Below are 19,741 nucleotides of genomic sequence, written 5' to 3'. Positions count from 1 at the left end.
CAACCGCTCCTCCAAGTTAATACCCGCTGATTGCAAATCGCGCACAATTCTGTCAAACACCAACAGATACTCTTCCAACGAACCGCACTCATCGTATTTCATTGCCGACAACTTTTTGAGCAGAAAGAACTGGCCCGAAATTCCTTTCCGAGCGAATGCACTTTGCAAGGCCCTCCAGATTTCCACCGGCGTTCGCTTCTGCTTGACGTACTCAAGCTGCGAGTCCGCTATGTTCCGAATCAAGACCGATTTGCACTTCACGTCATTCACTCTTCTTTCCGCCAGCAACCTTTCCTTCTCCAACTTAACCTCAATTTCGTCGGTCGCAACAACACGATATTCCGGCACATCTTCCGCTGGCTGTTCGATACACGAGAGAAGCCCGAGCTCCTCCAAATGGACTTCCATCCGGAAGCTCCAATTAGCAAAATTGCTCCCGTCGAACAGATACACTTTTCTGTCCACTTCCATTGTGGCAAAAACTCTCACTCGACCGAAAGAAAAAAACAAATCCCTTCACTTCGATCCGACGAAACACGTTCGCACACGTTTTCTTCCGACGATCGCACACACGCGGTTTCAAAGAAACTTCCCGCCGGCAGGGCGTAGCGCTGGGCACATAACCTGAGATGATTGAGTCAGGGATACGAGCGGAGTAAAACACAAACACGTCTGTATAGTTTGACTTTCAGATTGGAATGGTTTTATTACACGGTAAAATACATAATATCAAAAACGGTTCAAGGTGTGTATGAATTCAGGTAATGTAAGTTACACACTCAACTAAAGGTGATCAGATTGATCCCAACAGTAACATCAGTTTTTTCAACCCTGGCATCGAGAATCGCCTACAAATTCTCGATGGGGTTCAGGTCTGGGCTTTGTGGAGGCCATTCCAGCGGTTTAATCCGACAAGACCGGAAGTAAGACTTGGTCTTCTTTCCAGTATGCTTCGGGTCGTTGTTCTAGAGAACTATGAACACAGACAAACAGACGTCACACTCTCATCGATGTCCATCGACCACCTTTTTAACGGTCGATTTGAATAAATGGTAGGCGGCCAACTCACCACCCGCAGCGCTCGCGTCGTTTTTGTTCGTGTTTGACGTTTACACACTACCGCCACCTGTTGGCTGATCGGCCAAACACACCGATTTTAGCATTGGGCGTATATGTTCTCGCGACTATGATTTTCATCAAAATTTGTTCTAAGTGTAACGTCTGTTTGTCTGTGCTATGAATTTCTCTTCAAGGCCCGTCTGGATCAGCGAAACCTCCAGATTTTCCCGCAAGATGTTAATGTAGGAATCTGCCGTCATTATTCCGTCGATTTTCACGAGGCTTCCTAAAGAAACTTCATAAAGATTTTTTTCTGAGTCAAATTTGTCCCATACACAATTTTTTAGCATTGATAATGGGAAGCTGATTTTTGCTCAGTGTAGATCCGGCATGATTTTTTTTCCCGTGTGCAGGTAGTTGTGAAACATTTCAAAATTTATAGTTCGACCAAGCGGGTCGAACCCCCTCTTCGGGGAACCGAAATATTTTGACAGTTGTTTGCAAAAAGAACAACATTAAAAAATGACAACACTAACGTGGATCGGTCACTTTTCGCGATAATGTCTCGTCGCCGTTGGTCGGAGTAATTTTCTTCCCCCGCAGAAATTTCGGATTTTTTCCGCATAAAACAGTCGTGAAAATCATGATCGTTAACTATCGTATAAAGGAACGTACCGTGTATCGCTTAGTGTGACTGCGTGCTCGCGCAATTCGCGTCCTCATTCGCCCCGGGGCTTTGAAAGTCGCTCCGAGAGAAACCGCAGCGAAAATCGTTCCCATTTCTCGATCTGCGATCCGAGTGTGGAAATCATGAAGTTGGTTCATAAAAACATTGACAAGGCCGGCGACGGGTAAGTACTCTCTCTACCTGCTATATTAGCGGGTGGCCGCTAAATAGACTGATGATGCGCTTGCGATCTTTTAGGAGTGTGGTGTTGATTCCCGAGGAACCGGAAGATATGTGGCATGCGTACAACTTGATCGCCGAAGGGGACCAGGTCCGCAGTAGCACCATCCGGAAGGTTCAGAATGAAACATCCACGGGTTCCTCGTCGAGCAGTCGAGTGCGCACCACTCTTACCATCCGGGTCGAGTCGATCGATTTCGATACGCAGGCACAGGTCCTTCGCCTGAAGGGGCGCAACATTGAGGAGAATCAGTTTGTTAAGGTAATATTTCATCCCTTAGGAATCTTGAGGGTTGGTAGCAACAGAGGGCCTAAAAATAGGAATCAGGGTAGCCACACCCAGTCGGGGATAACGGGAAAACCTCTGAAATGTTAGTGAATGAACATTCATACTACAGGGCTGGTAACAGTTCTCTTTTTAGAGACTTGATCTCAATTTTAATTCAAGTGGTTAAGGCGATTATAGAACGAATCCAAACTTTGAATTATTAAATGCACAAGTCTGGCGAATCCGACAACTGTTCGTGTTGAAAATCGATTAAGTTGGTTGCTTTCTGGTGGTGACCGATCGGATAAATTTTCAACGCAGAGCGCTGTTTAGTTCTCGAGACTAGTGCTCTTGAAAATTCGAGGTGTTGCTTCTTCCTATAATAATCTTAAGAAGTCTATTTTTAATGAAAGGCCTTCAAGATCTGTATTTTAACAAAAATGTTTTTTATTTTCCTTCAACTGATTCTTCACGAAATTCTACTCATTCTACATTCTCGATGAAAAGCTTAAAGCCTGATTTGCTGCTAAACAGGAATCGTTAAATAAATTTCTCGCCGATTCCTTGCAGAAATTTTCTACAGCGACTCTCGTTTGAACTGACATCTCTTTTCAACTGCGTACTGCGATCAGAAAAAAGCGCTTCCTTGATCGATTCCTTGCAGAAATTTTCCATGCATCAAGATAGGCCAAGAAATTACTTGTCAGCAGCGAATCAGGCTCAAGGAATTATCGTAGTGATTTCCTTAGAGGTTCCATCAGGAATACTCTTAGGTACTCCTACAGAGATCTCTTTAAAAATTCTTCTAGAGATTCCTTAGCAAATTTTCTAAGAAATGCTTCCACTGATCTTACAAAGGATGCTTATTCTTTAGGTATCTTTTGAAGATCACCTAGAGTAACAACTAAAGAATTTGGTTGAAGGATTAGTCGTAATTTCCACTAATCGACTAATCCTATCCTACACGATAAATTTCATCTGAGATTCATCATTTAGTTCCTGCAGTATTGTCAAAAATATCTCAAAGAATTTCTCAAAAAATCCCCATGACATAAAGACAATAATAATAATAATATAATCTTCAAAAGTTTATTTAAGTTTCCACACCTGTTAATACTACAGCAATTTTTACTGAAAATCCTTCGATCACCTGACATAAATTTCTTTAGGGATTCCTTCTAATGTTTTTTTTTAGGTTTTTTTTCTATTTTAATATTTTACGAAACATTATCCTGAAGTTCGGTTGTTTTTTTTTCTCAATTGTAATAGTATGTTATCTAGATGGCTGTTTAATGAAATATCTGTAAATGAAAATCGAAAGTTATCTAGGGAATCTTCTAAAATTTCCTCAAGATTCCATGAGTTTTTTTCAGAAATTCTTATTCATCAATGGTGATTTCAGAACTTTAACAAATTTCATCAGATGTTACTTGAGAATTTTCTGTCATAATTTCAGAAAAAAATCCATGATATTCCTGTGGAAAAATGCCTGGAAATGTCTTTTAAGACTTCCTTGGGAGATGTTTGAGTAATTTCTGAAAGTATCCTTTGTGATACTTGGATTTTCGAAGAAGTTCCAAGTATGAGTTGTTGTTTGATGAGTGAGACTTTAACCCGAAGGTCATTCGTCCCTGCTCTAAATGGGAGTCTTGGAGGTTGTTTTAGGAAAATCGATGGTGAATACCGGATATAATCCTTAGCACTTTCTTGAAAAATATTTAAGGTTCCTTTTGGAAATCCTTTGCGTATCACTTAGGAAAATCCAAGTTGTATTCTTTAGGATTCCGAAACAAAATTCTTGGAGAAATTCCTTAAGAAAATTATTGGAAGAATAACATGGTAAATAATCACCAAATGAATTTCTGAAGGAATCATTTCCATTGTTATATCTAAAGCTTCTAGCAAATACCTAAATATATTTCTGATGCAATTCATACAGGAAAAAAGCATACAGTGATACGATCTGTAATATTTGTATTTCTGTCACAAAGAATTTAAAAAAAAGTCTAAGAAATATTCTATTTGTGTTCTAGTGCATATAGCACTTATCACAATTGATTTGATTGACTCTTTATTAAGGGGAAATTCAGCCCGAGGCTGGTTCATCCCCGCGTTATCACAATAGGCTATATCATATATAAACTTTAATTTGAATAATTGGGTCCATAAATGAACCTTAACACTTTTGATCATGTTTGACGTTCGCTTAGTCGACAAAACACCACAGAGGTTTTAGTTTTAACACTGGGGTTGTTCCTATCTGACATTTCGGAAGGGACACGGAAAACAAAATACAGTCGAAGCTTGTTATAACGACATCGCAAGGGACCGTCGTTATAGAGAAAAGTCGCTATAGAGAATAGTTATAACATCAAAATATTTTTCAAGGGACCGAAAAATGTCGCTATAGAGAGCTTTTGTCACTATAAAAGTTGTCGTTATAACGAGCTTCGACTGTACACTCAAAATTTGAGTTTAAGCCAAAGGTTGTGACAAAATCTGAAACAAACATAAAAAAATGTTTTTCGGACTAAAACAAACGAAAAACATTTAAAAAAAATCGAGTAGACACGTGTTTTTGGCCTAAACTTAAGCGTTTAGCACTAAAATTGGGACAGGGCTTTAGGACCCTATTAGCAGAAGTAGTCAAAGCCAACTACTATGACGTTAGAGGTGTGCGCCGAATCAAATTTGATCGGCGGCGGCGTTTGTGACAATTTTGCTTGGTGGTGGCGGCGTGATCGGCGTCACGTCGAATTCACTTTCAGCGGCGGCGGCGGCGTGAATCGGCGTGGCTAAATTTCAATCTCTCTTTTTCAGACAAAGTATATCATTCGTTCAGAAATATTATTATTTTGTAAACCTTTTTTTTTTTTCAATTCGGAACGAAAACCTTTCAAAAACAATACGTTTGCCATGTGTCAGAACAGAATGAAGTGCACGGATTAGCTTAACATGAAATTATTTAAATCTAAAACTACTATTTAACAAAAGCTCATACCTATGTTAAATTAGGTTAAACTTTAATTTCTACCAAAAGTGCCATCATTAAGAGTACATATTAAGTATAATTGACGTCCGAATGGAGCTCATACAATATTCGTAGTATGTTCAGACATAAAACACTACAAGGGAGTGGACGACTGTGCAAAATCTGTAGTCAATGTCGATCAAAGTGAGCATGCATATTTCAGATGGTAATGCCATAGTAATCCAGTCACATAGAGGGAAAAATTGAGGGGCAAAACAAATAAGTCGAGTTGATCAAAATTAATCGACTAGAGTCACTGTCGACCGAAAAATTCGCTCAACACGGCTCTGTCACTCGAGTTTTCCGATAGTCGTCACTCTATGATTATTAGGGAGTCGACGCGTGTCATCTGAAATATGTCAAGCGTGTGCTAGAATAAGGGCGTAAGTCACATGATCGACTTCTCTTCATCGATCCTCTCTTCTGTGAATAAAGGTGACAAGATGCGGGTTTGTCAGCATTTTTTCACATCAGGATGCAAGATTGCATCGCTGTCTAGCGTCCTGAACTGAAAAAATGCTAACAAATCCGCATCTTGTCACCTTTATTCACAGAAGAGAGGATCGATGAAGAGAAATCGATCATCGACTTACGCCCTTATTCTAGGACACGCTCGATGTATGCTTACTTTGATCGACAGTGACTTCAGCCGAGTCATATGAATCTGTTCGATTTACAAAATAGACCCCTCATATTCACAAAACACGTGTACTAACATCGAGAAAACTTATTATTTCAATGAAAAATTGAGAAAAACTACATTTGACGTTGACTAGTTTTTATTTAAAAACAAAATTGATGTTCTACAAACTTTTCATACCTTCAATTTTTAAGGTGTTTGAAATTAGCATAGCATAGTGTAGCATATACTGATTGTACATGTCAATGGTTGCTACTCCGTAATTGATCGGAAGTGGAATTCTTACCAGCTGCAGCACCACGATCCAAATGAATAAGGGATGGGAGTTTCCACTTACTCTCGAAGTGTAATTTTAACAAATCTAATATTATGGATCAATAATTGCGCCGGCCAAGCCCTTGCAGTCATTTGGGATGGGGAAGGAATGATAGGGTGTAATGATTGTTGCTTCTAGAGACCATGAATACATGAAGAATAATGCATTTTTGTCTCGAGAAGTTTTAAGTGGAAGATTAGAAAAAAATACGTCAACATCCATAATGTGGAACCATTCTAAAGATGTTTTTAGTGATGACGGAAAGAGAAAAATATATGTATATATTTTAAATTATAAGAAACAGGAATGATGCCAACACTTGTAAATTGTTTGACAATTAAATAAGAGTAACGATGTGCATTTTTGTTTCGAGATGAAATGTTTTTAGTAGAAGTTTCAAAAAATACGTCAACATCCATAATGACGAACCGAAAGTATGTTTTAGTAATGTCAAAAAGAGGAAAATATATGTATATTGAAATTGTATAAAACAGGCATAACGTCGACACTTATAGTGATGAACCATACAAAGTTTGTTTGAATATTACATAAAAGTAACGCTGTCATGAAAAAATATGTAATCATAAGCATGAAACGAGCTCACCAGTTGTTAATCCATCCTCGACAGAACACGAATATCTTTTCGCATTCACACAATGCAAACCGCGAAACTTCTCGGCCTTCCAAAAAAAAAACCGTCTTGCTTGAGCTTTCCGTAGCACTCGATGTTGTTGAAAACTTTGAAATTGGTTAGAAAATAACAAAGTTATGAAGACTTCGCCGAATGTCATATTTTATAACTTGAAAATTCACTTTCGAATCGCTTACGCCACCTGTAAAGCTAGATATTTTTGGCTCAAACTTTGAAGTTTATCTTTTTATGTGATTTGAACTCAGAAGAGCACAGGAATTTTTAGTTTCTTTCAAAAAATGCAAAGCCACACCTTGATACACATGTATGAACTGTTAATTGGCAATAAAAGCTCTCAGTTGATAATTGTGAAAATGCTTATTTAAACACTTATCTGAGGGCTAGGTAGAGTAGTTGATTTATGTAATATATGTTTCAAATCAAACTTAAGTTTGCCTCGAAAGTCGTTGAGGAAGTGTTTATAGCATATTGTCTTCTAGAAACAGAAAAATATATATTTAAAAAAAAAATCATATCAACAGGGTGTCATCAGAGCAGCTAGGGGGCAGAACCACTTATGCACTTTCATGATTCACTTTGGCATGGGGGGTTTTTCTCGGCCGAATTGTCTGAAACTTTGCAGTAAGGAGCGCACTAGTACGACGCATATTGTGGCTCTGTAGCTTTCAAAAAACCCCACTGCCCAAGTGAATCAAAAGTGCCAAGAATTGGGTCCGGCTCCCTACTTAATATATTTGGAAAACAAAATCCACAATACCCAGGTAACCAATAAGCATTTGAATAAGCCGTAAATCAGACTTTTAATTGCATTTCATATGCTAACTGCCTTAATACAGCAGACAGATTGCTTAGCTGCCTTAAAATAGCAAATGGACTGCCATTCAAAAGTTGTTGACTGTTAATCAGCATTCCAAATGCATAACATGTTTCGATTTCCGAACATTTCAATTGCTTGTATACTGCCACGAAACTGCTAAGAGAGGCGAATGTTTTCGTAAGCTACCAAACTGTTATCTTTCACGCTGGTCAACAGGACACCCTTTCACGCCTTTCAAGAGGAATCGTGAGAACATAACTGTATGATAGATGATGAAACAACATTTGAATTGTTAAAAAGGATACTATGATCACTGGAATCACATTCAAATCTGACTCATGTATTCATGTAAATTTTTAATCACGCAGAGAGAATTGTTGAAACTATTTTAATTTCTTTGAAATAAGAGAAGGACAAAATTCCGTATGCAGTGGTTTATGTTAGATTCATTGTAAAATTCAAGTTGCTTCTCTAAATTTGGTACATTTGTGTTCTTATTTCTGCAGCATGTTTAAATTGCAAACAAAAGCAAGAAAATATGTGTAGCTTTTTCTATAGTCATTTTCGAGAATGACAAGAGAGGGTATGCCGGTGGCCTACATGAGCGTCTCGTTCATGCCCAACACTATCGATCGACCCAACACCATTCCTTTTCTCTTTTTCTACTATAGGTACACATATGATAGATTAAACCAACAGGAGAAAGATCTTTCTCACGCTAACACCTATTTCATTCGATCGCCCAGACTGCAAATGTTTGCAAAGCAGAAATGATATCATGTAGAAACAAAGTTAAAGTATTGCGAAAAATCTACGCGCCTTATGTTTTCATTTGTAGCTCATCCTGTAGCGCGACATACCATCAATCGCCACTCGTCAATCGTAGGGGGTCATAGGTTCGAACGCCAGTGGAATGACAAAAAGTATCAACAAACATGTTGGAGTAGGAACAGCAGTGATGTGAGACGCAGACAAAAATAGAATTAACAGAAGACAGATGGGTACGAAAGATGGAAGGAGGGCGGGAAAAGAGAGAGAGATATATTTTTGTTTTGGTCTACGTGAGACGTTACTATCTGGACGTTATCATTTTTGACAACCTGATACGAAATTTCTGAAGGCCTAGCATTTAAGCAGCCGTATATCGGGCCAAAACCTGCATTTTGGTAGCATTTATGGCGCATATACGGCTTGCTAGCATTAAATGACCTGCAGTAAAGGCGCATATACTGCTAAATAAATGCTTTTTTAAGTGCTTATTGGTTACCTGGGTAGCACCATACACATCAGCTTTCTCGCTTATGTTGTAGGAAATTTTCATGCAGAATTCTTAGGGAATTTTGATACAAATCTTCGATGTTTTTTAAGTACTGCCAAACGGGGTAGCTTGGAACAGGGGTGGAACTTGCAACACATTGGCATGCAACCGATTTGACGTTCTCTGTAGCATTGAGTAAACTTCTTCTTCGTCTTCTTGGCATTAACGTCCTCACTGGAACATAGCCTGCTTCTCAGCTTAGTGTTCATATGAGCACTTCCACAGTTATTAACTGAGAGCTTTCTTTGCCAATGTTTCCATTGTCGCATTCGTATATTGTGTGGCAGGTGAAAAAAAATGCCTAAGGTGGTTGCGAACATCATGAAAATTCAGTTTTAATTTCAGTTCAGTTTTATGGCCGCCAAAATTTTTTATTTTTCCATGTTTTCTTTTTCCAAAGACATGTTATCACGAAGGGACTATCGAAGAAATTTGTGAGTTAAGACAACTGGCTTCTTTAGAGGTTTTTTACATATTCTGATTCTACGTATAAAACTGAGCCAGAATCCAAAGCTTCATAATTTTCTGTGCCCTAGAACTAGTTTTTAAACACGTTTGAATTTAGTATGGAAATCCCGTTTGGCTCACTTAAACTGGGTTGTTGAGTGATGACAAATTCAGAGTTTTTTGTAGTTTGATCAAAAGAGCACATTTTTCTAAGTGTAACACGATTTTATTGCACTTTAATATCTTAATTTTGATATAGTAAATGATTAAAAAAGATTTCATTCCGTAATGGCATAATGACATTTCAATTTACGTAATGACAGCTCCGATTTGCCGATGGGTGATTCAAACGCGATTTCCATACTAATTTCAAACGTGTGTTAACAATAGTTCAAGGGCATAGACAATTATGAAACTTTGGATTCTAACTCAGTTATATACGCAGAATCTGAATATGTAATATGTATGTAAAACAGGATATTCCTAAACAAGCCAATAACTGTTTTGATTATAACTACCGAAGGGTCCATCAATTTAACCAATCGAATGTAGTTCTTTTACTTACTCGACAAAAGCTTTCGAACGAGCATAAATTTCAACTTTTTGAAAGATCACGTGTAAATAGTGGGCTGGTCTCAGTGAGAATTACTCACTTTACCATTTCATTCCGCTAGAGTTTATATCCTTTGACAGATACGCGTATTTCTACCTCAACTGTAAGGCCGTCTCCAGTGTCGTGTACTAGACTCGTGTACTAAGTCGAGACTAGTACACGACACTGGAAGACGACCTTAAAGTTGAGGTCGAAATACGCGTATCTGTCAAAGGATACAAACTCAAAGACTTATTATTGCTCAAAAACTTTCAAGTAAACATTAACATTTATTATCGTCGTTACATGAAAGCAAACATTCTGCAGTACAAGTCACTTGCATTTGATCGACAGTTTTTGCATGCATTCCTTGACCTTTTCCTTAGGTGACTTATATTGCCCCGATCACTCATGTAGAAGAAGGATTTTATTCGGCTGTTATTTTAAATTCCGTCAGAAAAGAAAAACGTTTTTTAACCATCAGCACACCACTCGTTTGAGTTCTGAGATTAGCAAAAAGCTGAAAAAATTGAGTAAGAGCAGCTACAAAAACTAGTTGTGTAATGATATTTACTACCAGGTATTTACGCTATGCAATAAACGATTTTATCTACAATGTTTTACTATTTTGACGTACATGGAGTTATAAGAAGAAAAAGTGTAACCAGTTGTCAATGGTAGCCTCAAAATTCAACATGATGAAACACTCATTCTACAACATAATATCACGATGACGTTAACATGCAAGATGGCCGCCAGGTTTTTTTAGCTCAAATTAATACTCCTATTCTTTACTAGAATTGAGAAAAAAAAATCAAAATTTGAAAACTTTTTTCTTTGTTATACATAAAATGATGTTTGCATTGATTGCACTCGGCATATATCTCAAAATCCTAGAACACGAAATAGAAAATCGTACATTTCATACACATCGTCAGATGCAAATCATTACCAAAAACAAGCTTTTTCCCATATTGTTTTTCACACAACACTCATAAATGAATGATAAAAATAGAATGTTGCTCGAATCTGTTTCAATCTCTTATATTATTTATCTTGGGTATATTTATGCACATTTCAAACTGTCGTTTCGGCCATGAAGTAAATGTCCTCTTTATTAAAACGTTTAGAATTCCGACGAACAGATTTTTTGTAAAGTGTTCTACTGCAATTATGTTTTCAAATGGACGAAAAATTGCCTTATATTCCGGATAACTGCTATACAGGCGTCACGAAATGAGATGATTGTTGTTCAGTCGATTGGCACTTCATTAAATTGATTATTACTTTTTTCATAATAAAAAATCATAAAGCGTCTTTCTGATTATGTAATGCCTAATGAAAACACACAGTCAAATGAAAATTGATAGATGATGCATACAATGTTCGTTTGCATATTATATAAGATGCATTAGGAAATCATATTGCCAACATTGGATGTTTATAAAGTTAATCATATTTCAATCCGTGGACTAGCTATGTGATTTTTCAGATAAATTGAATCGTATCAATTGGTTCAGTGTAGGGTAAATACTATTGCTAACCTATTTTCTATGCCCTATCTCACTCAGTTTTTTTTTCTTAGTTTTCTGATGCTGACCTCAGAATTCAAAACGAGCGCTGATGAAATAACGGTTCTCTGTCGAAATTCAAGATGGCGGCCAAACTCAAAATGGCCGACAATTATTTTCAACTTTAAATGAAAACTACATCCTTTTTCTATATATACCACTATGCTTGGTATGTGAAGAAATACCTATGATTTTCAAAAATGTTTTTGAAAGCATTTTTACAAACTGTTTAGCTAGCTGGCGTAGGAGAGGCCAACCAATTTTAATTAAGCGAAACCATCCTCATCTAGTTTTAGCATATGCTAGCGATCAGTGACATAAAATTGTAATTCCACAAATTCAACTTCTCCATCGTTTTTCCTGTAGTTACTTCAATTCCTACAGGAAAATTCCCAAGGATTCATTTCTGATTTTTGGAGAAATTTGTTAATAAACCTTGCAAGGATTCCTCACGCCGATTTTTTCAGTTATTCCTCCAGCCATTTCTATATGAAATCATCTACGGTTAATCTCAAAATTCTTCCAAGTGTTACTCCAGTAAATCTCTTAAGGCCCTAGAAAAAATGGAGCGAATGTCAAGGACAAAAAAGCAATTTTCTCAGTAAAAATGGACCAATCGAAAAAAATGAAAACACACTGCCGTTTTTGTTTTTTAAATAAAACAGCTGTGTGTTTTTATTTTCTCGATTTGTTTGGAGGGCCTTAAGAACGCTCTTTTATTGAGGAACTCAATAAATTCGTCAAGTTCTTGCTTAATTTATGTTCTCGCCCTAAAAGCCATTGGTAACCACGTGTGAAGAAAAAAGAAAGAAAAAAGTATGTAGCTTGTTGTTACTGAGTAAACAAATGGATTTACATGTTATTTAACAATGCTGCGATGAAGAGAAGATCCTCTTCTATCTCCCAGTGGTGATCATTTTTATCTTTGTCAATTAATTTTATTAGAAACAATGAGTTACTCACACGGTTGCCAATAGCTTTTAAAGCGAGATCATATGCTATACGAGGATTCATTACTAAGTTCCTTCGGAAATTATATCTACAGTTCTTCCAAAAAATTCTTGATTAAAATTCCAAGTAAAATCTCCATCCAATCCTTCATTTGAGGTTTCACACCAGTAAATACAACAGCAGTTATTCCAACCATTTTTACACAAGGTTGAAGTTGATCCATCTCACATTCTTCACAAAATCCTTTTAGGGTTTTCAAAGAATGACACCAGAAAATCCTGCAGGATTTGATCCGGGGATTCAATTGATTATTTTTTTTGCATTCATTATCTTACAAATTAATCTAGAAAAACCTCCAAGATTTCCTCAGAATTTGGGAGTTTTTCAGAGATCGTCGTGAGAGTTCATCAGGAATTTCTACAGAAGGTTCATCAGAGATCACTATAGGATTTATTAAAAATATACTTTCAGGTTTTTTAAAGCATTCCTCCAATGATGTCTATTTTCCTAGGGAAAATGTCCCAGAAAATTCCCTGGGAAAAGTAGCTTTTTTTAGTAAATTTCTCAAAGAATTTCTGCTGAAATCAGAAGAAATCTCTGATGTAACTTCTAAGGGAATCTTTAGAGAAATACTGGATTGGCATCTTCGGAAAACTGAACGAAAATTCTGTAAGAAATCCCTAGGAATCAGTGGAGACATCTCTGAAGAAATTATGGCTTGGGTTCTCATGGACCAACTTCTAGCAAAATCGATTCATGAATCACATGATGAACTCCGGGGTTTTCTTAGGAATTTTGCGAAAGAATCTGTGGAGGATTTTTTAAAGAAATTCTTGGTAGAGTATCTGGCTAAATTTCTTGGGCAGAAATTTCATTTCAGGTTGAATTCATGAAGATTTTTGGTTCCCGTTTTGTTGAGCAATCATTACGAAAATTCTAGAATAATTGTTGAGATCACTAGGGTAATATCTACACGAAAAAAATATTATAAGTGTTTCTTATGGAATTTCTTAACGAATCTTCCTAAAAATCATGCGTAAAAAAGATTTTAAATTCTGGTGGAATTTTTAGGGAAATTTCTTGATAATTCTCACAAATAATTCCATATTCATGTCTTCAAATCTGGCATATCTATCGTAATGTTCAGTCAATTAACAAACATTAAAAACTTCTCTCCCCCTGCCCCATTTTCAGATGGGTGCGTACCACACGCTGGATCTGGAACTGAACCGCAAGTTCCAGCTCACCAAGCCGGAGTGGGACTCGATTGCCATCGAGCGAGTCGAGATGGCCTGCGACGTCACACAGAGTGCCGATGTGGCCGCCGTGATCATGCAGGATGGGCTGGCTCACGTGTGTCTCATCACGGCCAGTATGACGCTGGTGCGCAGCAAAATCGATGTGTCCATTCCGCGGAAGCGCAAGGGAAACGTCCAACAGCACGAGAAGGGGCTGGCCAAGTTCTACGATGCCGTCATCCAGGGCATTATCCGGCACGTGAACTTCGAGGTGGTCAAATGTGTGCTGATTGCGTCGCCGGGGTTCGTGAAGGACCAGTTCTTCGAGTACATGTTCCAGCAGGCGGTCAAAACCGACAATAAGGTGAGTGTTGGAATAGGCTTTTACGATATATTTTTATGCCTCACTTAAACTGCCATAACTCACAAACTTGCTCAACAATCCCTTCACAATAACATGGTTTTGGAAGAGAAAACATAGGAGCTTCATTAGTAATAATTAAAATACTTGGCGGCCATATTGAATTGGCATCTATTGAAAGTCGCCAAAGGCGAAAAAGCACAGTATATACTGTGTAAAACGCAAGTGATTTGAATACTTAACTTTGAGTATCATATCTAATAGTGAATGTACAAAAATATAAAAATACATAATACCGATTCGATCATATCTTTTCTTTTGCAGGTGCTATTAGATAACAAAAGTAAATTCATGTTGGTTCACTCGTCGTCTGGTTTCAAGCACTCGTTGAAAGGTAAGTAATTCGTGGCATTTCTGTCGCACATTGCAAAAACTTTTTTTTTCTTTTATCCGCGCAGAAATTCTCCAGGACCCGGCAGTGGTGGCCAAAATGTCCGACACCAAGGCGGCCGGCGAGGTCAAAGCCCTCGAGCAGTTCTACACCACGCTCCAGTGCGAACCGGCCAAGGCCTTCTACGGCAAGAAGCACGTGATCAAGGCGGCCGATGGCCAAGCCATCGAAACCCTTCTGATTTCGGATAATCTCTTTCGGTGAGTGAAAAACGCATGCCTCATCTTCTTTTCTTCCATTATTGGGTATAATTCTATCGAGATATTAAGTCTTTTTAATTTATTGTGCGCGGGGATGATGAGTGATTATGATGGGTTTTAGATTTGCAACGGTGGCAACACGATCTGGTCCAACCGGTTGTAGCCAAAGATGGAGCGGTCGTACTTTCGCTGATAGTTGAGTCGATTGTCCGCCGAGGCCGATGTGGTGGGAGGCGGCCTTCGCACTGCCACTGTCAATCTGTAACGAAGGGAAAGGGGGAAAAAGAAGAGAGATGTTAGAGATAATTGATGACAAATTTATTGCTCTATTTCAGTGGTTGGGTATCATGTCGAATGGTATCGTTACACAATTTAAATCAAATCAGCTTTTGATTGATATGAACCCTTCTCACTCATCGGAATTTGATTTGGATGAACCAGGCATTGCATTCCATCTCATCATTTGATCATCTGAGAAAGATATGGATTGAATATTGGGATATTATCTTAGAGCTCTTTGATCGATCTTTCATCGTTATCTCTGACTCATTTGATGCTAGATGAAATCTTTCAAACACAGTAATCCATGCGGTTATCAGAAACAGTTTGGGCACGGCATAAAAATTAACAAGGCAGTCTCTTTACTGATGTAAATATCAAGTTTCATTGTAAACATGTGACGTCACTCCTATCGTACCATATACCTTCCGGACCACTAGATCATTTTTTTCGAAAATTTGTTCGAGGTGGATAGGAATGACGTCGTCAAGTAGCTGTCAGTTTTCGGAATATATCACCTTCTTAATTTTAGTACACCGTGAGTTTGGGCAATGACACCATTTGACGGGTCTACCCCGTTTGGCATAATGCCGTATGGCATAATGCCGTTTGGCATACAGTCGATTGGCATAATAGCTGTTTGGCATAATGCCATTTGGCATAACGGTCGTTTGGCATAATCGCCATTTGGCATAATAGCCGTTTGGCATAATTGTGAAAAACATTGAATTTGATCAAATTCCTTCCATTAAGCAAAGGGGTGTGAATAAACCGCTCAAGATCGTATGTTCCGTTGTTAATTATTGATTGGACATACTTCTAATCTTCATTTTTCAAGGATACAAATATCCAATGAAGATCATTTGAAATTAAATCATACATGACTTCCGGGATCATTATGTCCGGGATATTAGAGCGCATTTTTGACAAAAATGCATCCAACGCCTAAGTTATTCCATGTAATTTTTAAAAAAAGGAACATAATATTTCATGACGCATCTTATGGCCCCGCATATTACTGTACCATTACAGTATCTTCCTTTTTCAAATTATGCCAAATGACCATTATGCCAAACGACTATTACGCCAAACAACTGTTATGCCAAACGACTATTATGCCAAACGACTATTATGCCAAACGACTTTATGCCAAACGACTGTATGCCAAACGGCATTATGCCAAATGGCATTATGCCATACGGGGTAGACCCCCATTTGACAGTGAATTTAAATTGCAAGTATGGAGAGAGGAATATTCTCAGATATTAAAGAATAACAAAAGGAAAATGATGAAAGTAAGTGAATGGAACATATATATTATAAAAGCAGTTCCTAATTTCGTTTTCGTTGACGGTTTTCAGCATGTTACAGTAGTAAACACTGTTCGATGTGAGTTCTAGTCAAAGCTGCATGTTATTCCGGAAATTTAATATAACTACTGGAAAAAATAAAGACCACTCCTAAGACGAAACAAATGCTTTTTGTTTTTAATTTTGATTTTTCTATGTCATTCGTTCATTCAAGATGGATCGAAGCCATTAATAAACAGGATTATTCAGCGAGTCGGATGAGGTGATTTGAGTCGAATATAACGAGTACGCCTGAAAAAGTTGCTAATAATGCAAAAATGCAACATTTGCTGATAGCTCTAGCATGCATGCTAATATTCTTTACAAATACACCTACTCATTAAGCTGGAGAATTTTTACTGGAACCTCAGCAGATGAATAAGTATGGTAATTTGTACGCTTGGAAAACTCATATGATGCGACGTGTTCAATCGTTATGCGGTCGGGATTTTTACGTTAGCACAAACCCACGAAGTAGGAATCTTCATTTGATCGGTTTTTAGGAAGCCTAGTAAAAGCAAAAAGCGTACATTCCAATAAAAAGAGGCTGTGCTAGTGCCATCATAGGGATATTGTTGCAATTAAGCAGTATTTCAGTTATTTTGTCACCTTTCTTAGCTTTGAAATTCTTCATCATTCACAAAGCATTATTTCGTCTACGGTAAAATTAGTTAGAAAAGATTTACTTACGTCAAATTACGTCATTGGGCAATGATGAATGGACCTATGCACGGGTTCATTATTTGACGTTTTAGCGGTGCCGTGTTATTTATGTGACCATGGAAACCAGTGAATTCGGCACCGCTCAAACGTCAAATTAGTGAACTCGTGCATCGGTCCATAAGCAAATTCATTTTCATAGCTAAGAGCTGTCAAGATGATCTCGAGATTGATATGATTGAAAGATCGAATCATTCCAATGCGCTCTTGGATTGAGGATAATATCTTTCCACCATATGAAGATGATCTCTTTGATCAGATGAGATTGTAATGCCTGGAATGAACAAAATATCGGCCTTGCTCCATCATCCCCTATAAATGACTAGAACATGTGGGCGTTTGAACCAGTTCAATTAAGATTACAACAGAGGACTGTACATTGAAGAATGTTTACCTTCAGTGCGAGTTTTCTCTGTCAAGATCAATTGATAATTATTTGGTTCCTAATGGTTATACAGTGGAATTCCGTGTTTGGCATGCTCCGTTTTTGGCATCCTCCGATTTTGGCAACAAAATGGATCCGTTTTTGGCAACATTTTTGAATACGACTAAAATATGTAATTTTTTGTACGTATTATCGTGTCTTTTGCTTAAGGCTCAAGAATCCATCATCCAATCATCAGCAATCATCGAAAACGAAAAACCAGTTTTTTGTTCAAATTTAAAGAAATCCTCATACAAAATCTATCATCGCAATCCAGCAAGTGTAAACATTTCTAATAACAAGTGTGAACATTCTTTAAACTTTGAGCAAAAAAACTGGTTTTGAAAATTTGTAAAACGATGATGGTTATTTTCCTCTTAAGTCATTTAAACAGCAGGTCATCTACACACCGACTACGTTCCAGAGCTCCACCGTTTTTGATATTCCCAAATCCCACCAACTACTACGGGCTCACGTACGCGCTTTTTTACTTCGGAATGGTCTTTGGTTACGCATTCGCAACGTTTCTTGGGTCTCCACTAATATCTCAACAAGAGGCCAAACTCTTTTTTCAAGCTCATACTGTGTAACCAGCCCACTTGAGTCTGCCAGTAGCACTTAACAATAACCACTTTTTTCAGATTTGGAAACTGTTCGTTTGAAAGTACAAGGACTGACACAAAAGGAACCAAAAGTCTATGACTCACACATAGTTTCAATCAATTTTGTCACACTTTTTAGCTCACTGTTCTTATTTTTATAGAATAACATACATTCCGTATGCAAAAACACACCGTAGTAATTTAAACAAATAAAGCAAAAAGTTGTGCATCTCGCCTTTTAAAAATTTCATTGCGTTAGTGATAATGCAGTTTACTAACACAATTTATTGTATTATACATTCTGTAAGACGTTCGTTTTTGTCTATACGATCCAACATTTCATACAAAATTTGTTATAAGAGATACGGGTCCCATTAAATTATCAAAATGTTCTTTACTAGCCGGGTCTATGAGTTTCCTAACTATACCCTGGAGAATCCTCTGGGGATTCATGGTTTTTAGGGGGCATTTCAGGAATTTCAATGGATCCTGGAAGCAGTGTTGCATTTGAACGCGTTCAGTTTGCGTTCTGGTTCAATTTTTTTTAACGAGAGATCAAGTAGGCTTAAACATTGATCAGTTCAAAATTTTGAACTCAAAAGAGCTGAAAAATTAACGCGAAAGGAAAATTGCTTTCATGCCAGATTTAAAACAAATTAAAAAGCAGAAACATTTACCTACTAAAGATGTCAAGGGACAATAAAAGTCCCATTCATTGTGCGTGATATGAATTCAATGTAGTTCAAAGTAGTGTTTTTAACTTTTGTGCTTCACTGTGCATTTTAAAATGAACGGGTCGTTCGTGATCAGCGTCAGAATCTTGCACGAGAGTTCAAAGTGCAAAATTAAAATGCATCACTGCCTGGAGGATGTTTGGAGATTCCTAGTGAACACTATTGGGAATACTGTGCCAAATCTGGTACTTCCTGATAAACTCTTAAAATTTCTAAGGCATCCTGTGAATTCTTAGCGTGGTACTGTAGATTTCTAGTGGTATTTTGAGTATTTCTTTAAAAGGTTTCCAGAGTAATTCGGAAAATATTACTGGTAGCCTGAGAATAATAAAATTCATAATATTTTCATAGGGGACTTGAACATTTTCAGCAATATCGTATTGGAATATTGAGATATCAAATCCTATCGGAATACTAAATGAGATCCTGAGAAGTATAGGTGGGATATATGCAATGTGCTTCAAAGTCCTGTAAATTTAAAATAAAAAATTTGTGAGCTTCGTGGCCGTGCGGTTAGTGTTACCAAGTATTTGGCCACATCGACTTAAAGAGTGTGAGTTCTCGCTTCAGCCCGGAAAACTTTTCGCCAGGAACGTATTTCGACTATGCCACTGGGCGTTGCATGCTAGTCCGTTGTCTAGTGTGGCGCTTTCTCCAAAGGAGGCTAATCGTCCACTGGAAGAACACCGGCACGTCTTTAAAAAAATCTCATTTAAAAAAAAAAAACAAATGAAAAGCTTACTGCCCTTCTACGCCTACTTGTCCCAAGTTCTATGTAAACCTTATGGACCGCAAGACAAATATGCGTAGAACG

The 19,741-nt window shown here is 37.6% G+C and overlaps 2 protein-coding genes across 6 annotated transcripts in view; one reads left to right on the top strand and one right to left on the bottom strand.

Annotated features, from left to right (window-relative positions):
- The first annotated feature begins 1,462 nt into the window (after positions 1-1,462).
- Positions 1,463-19,741, top strand: part of LOC5569713 (protein pelota) — a 101,514-nt gene continuing 83,235 nt past the window's right edge. The window contains exons 1-5 of the mRNA XM_021848179.1: positions 1,463-1,910; positions 1,985-2,228; positions 13,764-14,171; positions 14,493-14,562; positions 14,627-14,819. Of these exons, the coding sequence (XP_021703871.1) occupies positions 1,870-1,910; positions 1,985-2,228; positions 13,764-14,171; positions 14,493-14,562; positions 14,627-14,819 (956 nt within the window). The 5' untranslated portion in view covers positions 1,463-1,869. The remainder of the gene's footprint in view (positions 1,911-1,984; positions 2,229-13,763; positions 14,172-14,492; positions 14,563-14,626; positions 14,820-19,741) is intronic.
- The window catches only part of LOC5569714, a 53,498-nt gene continuing 48,599 nt past the window's right edge, over positions 14,843-19,741 (bottom strand). For all 5 annotated transcript variants that reach the window (XM_021848180.1, XM_021848182.1, XM_021848181.1 and 2 more), the window contains exon 4: positions 14,843-15,078. In XM_021848180.1, the coding sequence (XP_021703872.1) occupies positions 14,937-15,078 (142 nt within the window). In that variant the 3' untranslated portion in view covers positions 14,843-14,936. The remainder of the gene's footprint in view (positions 15,079-19,741) is intronic.

Source organism: Aedes aegypti, chromosome 2 (assembly GCF_002204515.2).
Source record: "Aedes aegypti strain LVP_AGWG chromosome 2, AaegL5.0 Primary Assembly, whole genome shotgun sequence".
Classification (NCBI taxonomy): domain Eukaryota; kingdom Metazoa; phylum Arthropoda; class Insecta; order Diptera; family Culicidae; genus Aedes; species Aedes aegypti.
The sequence above is the reverse complement of the archived record's forward strand: the minus strand, read 5'-3'. Positions and strand labels throughout refer to the sequence as shown.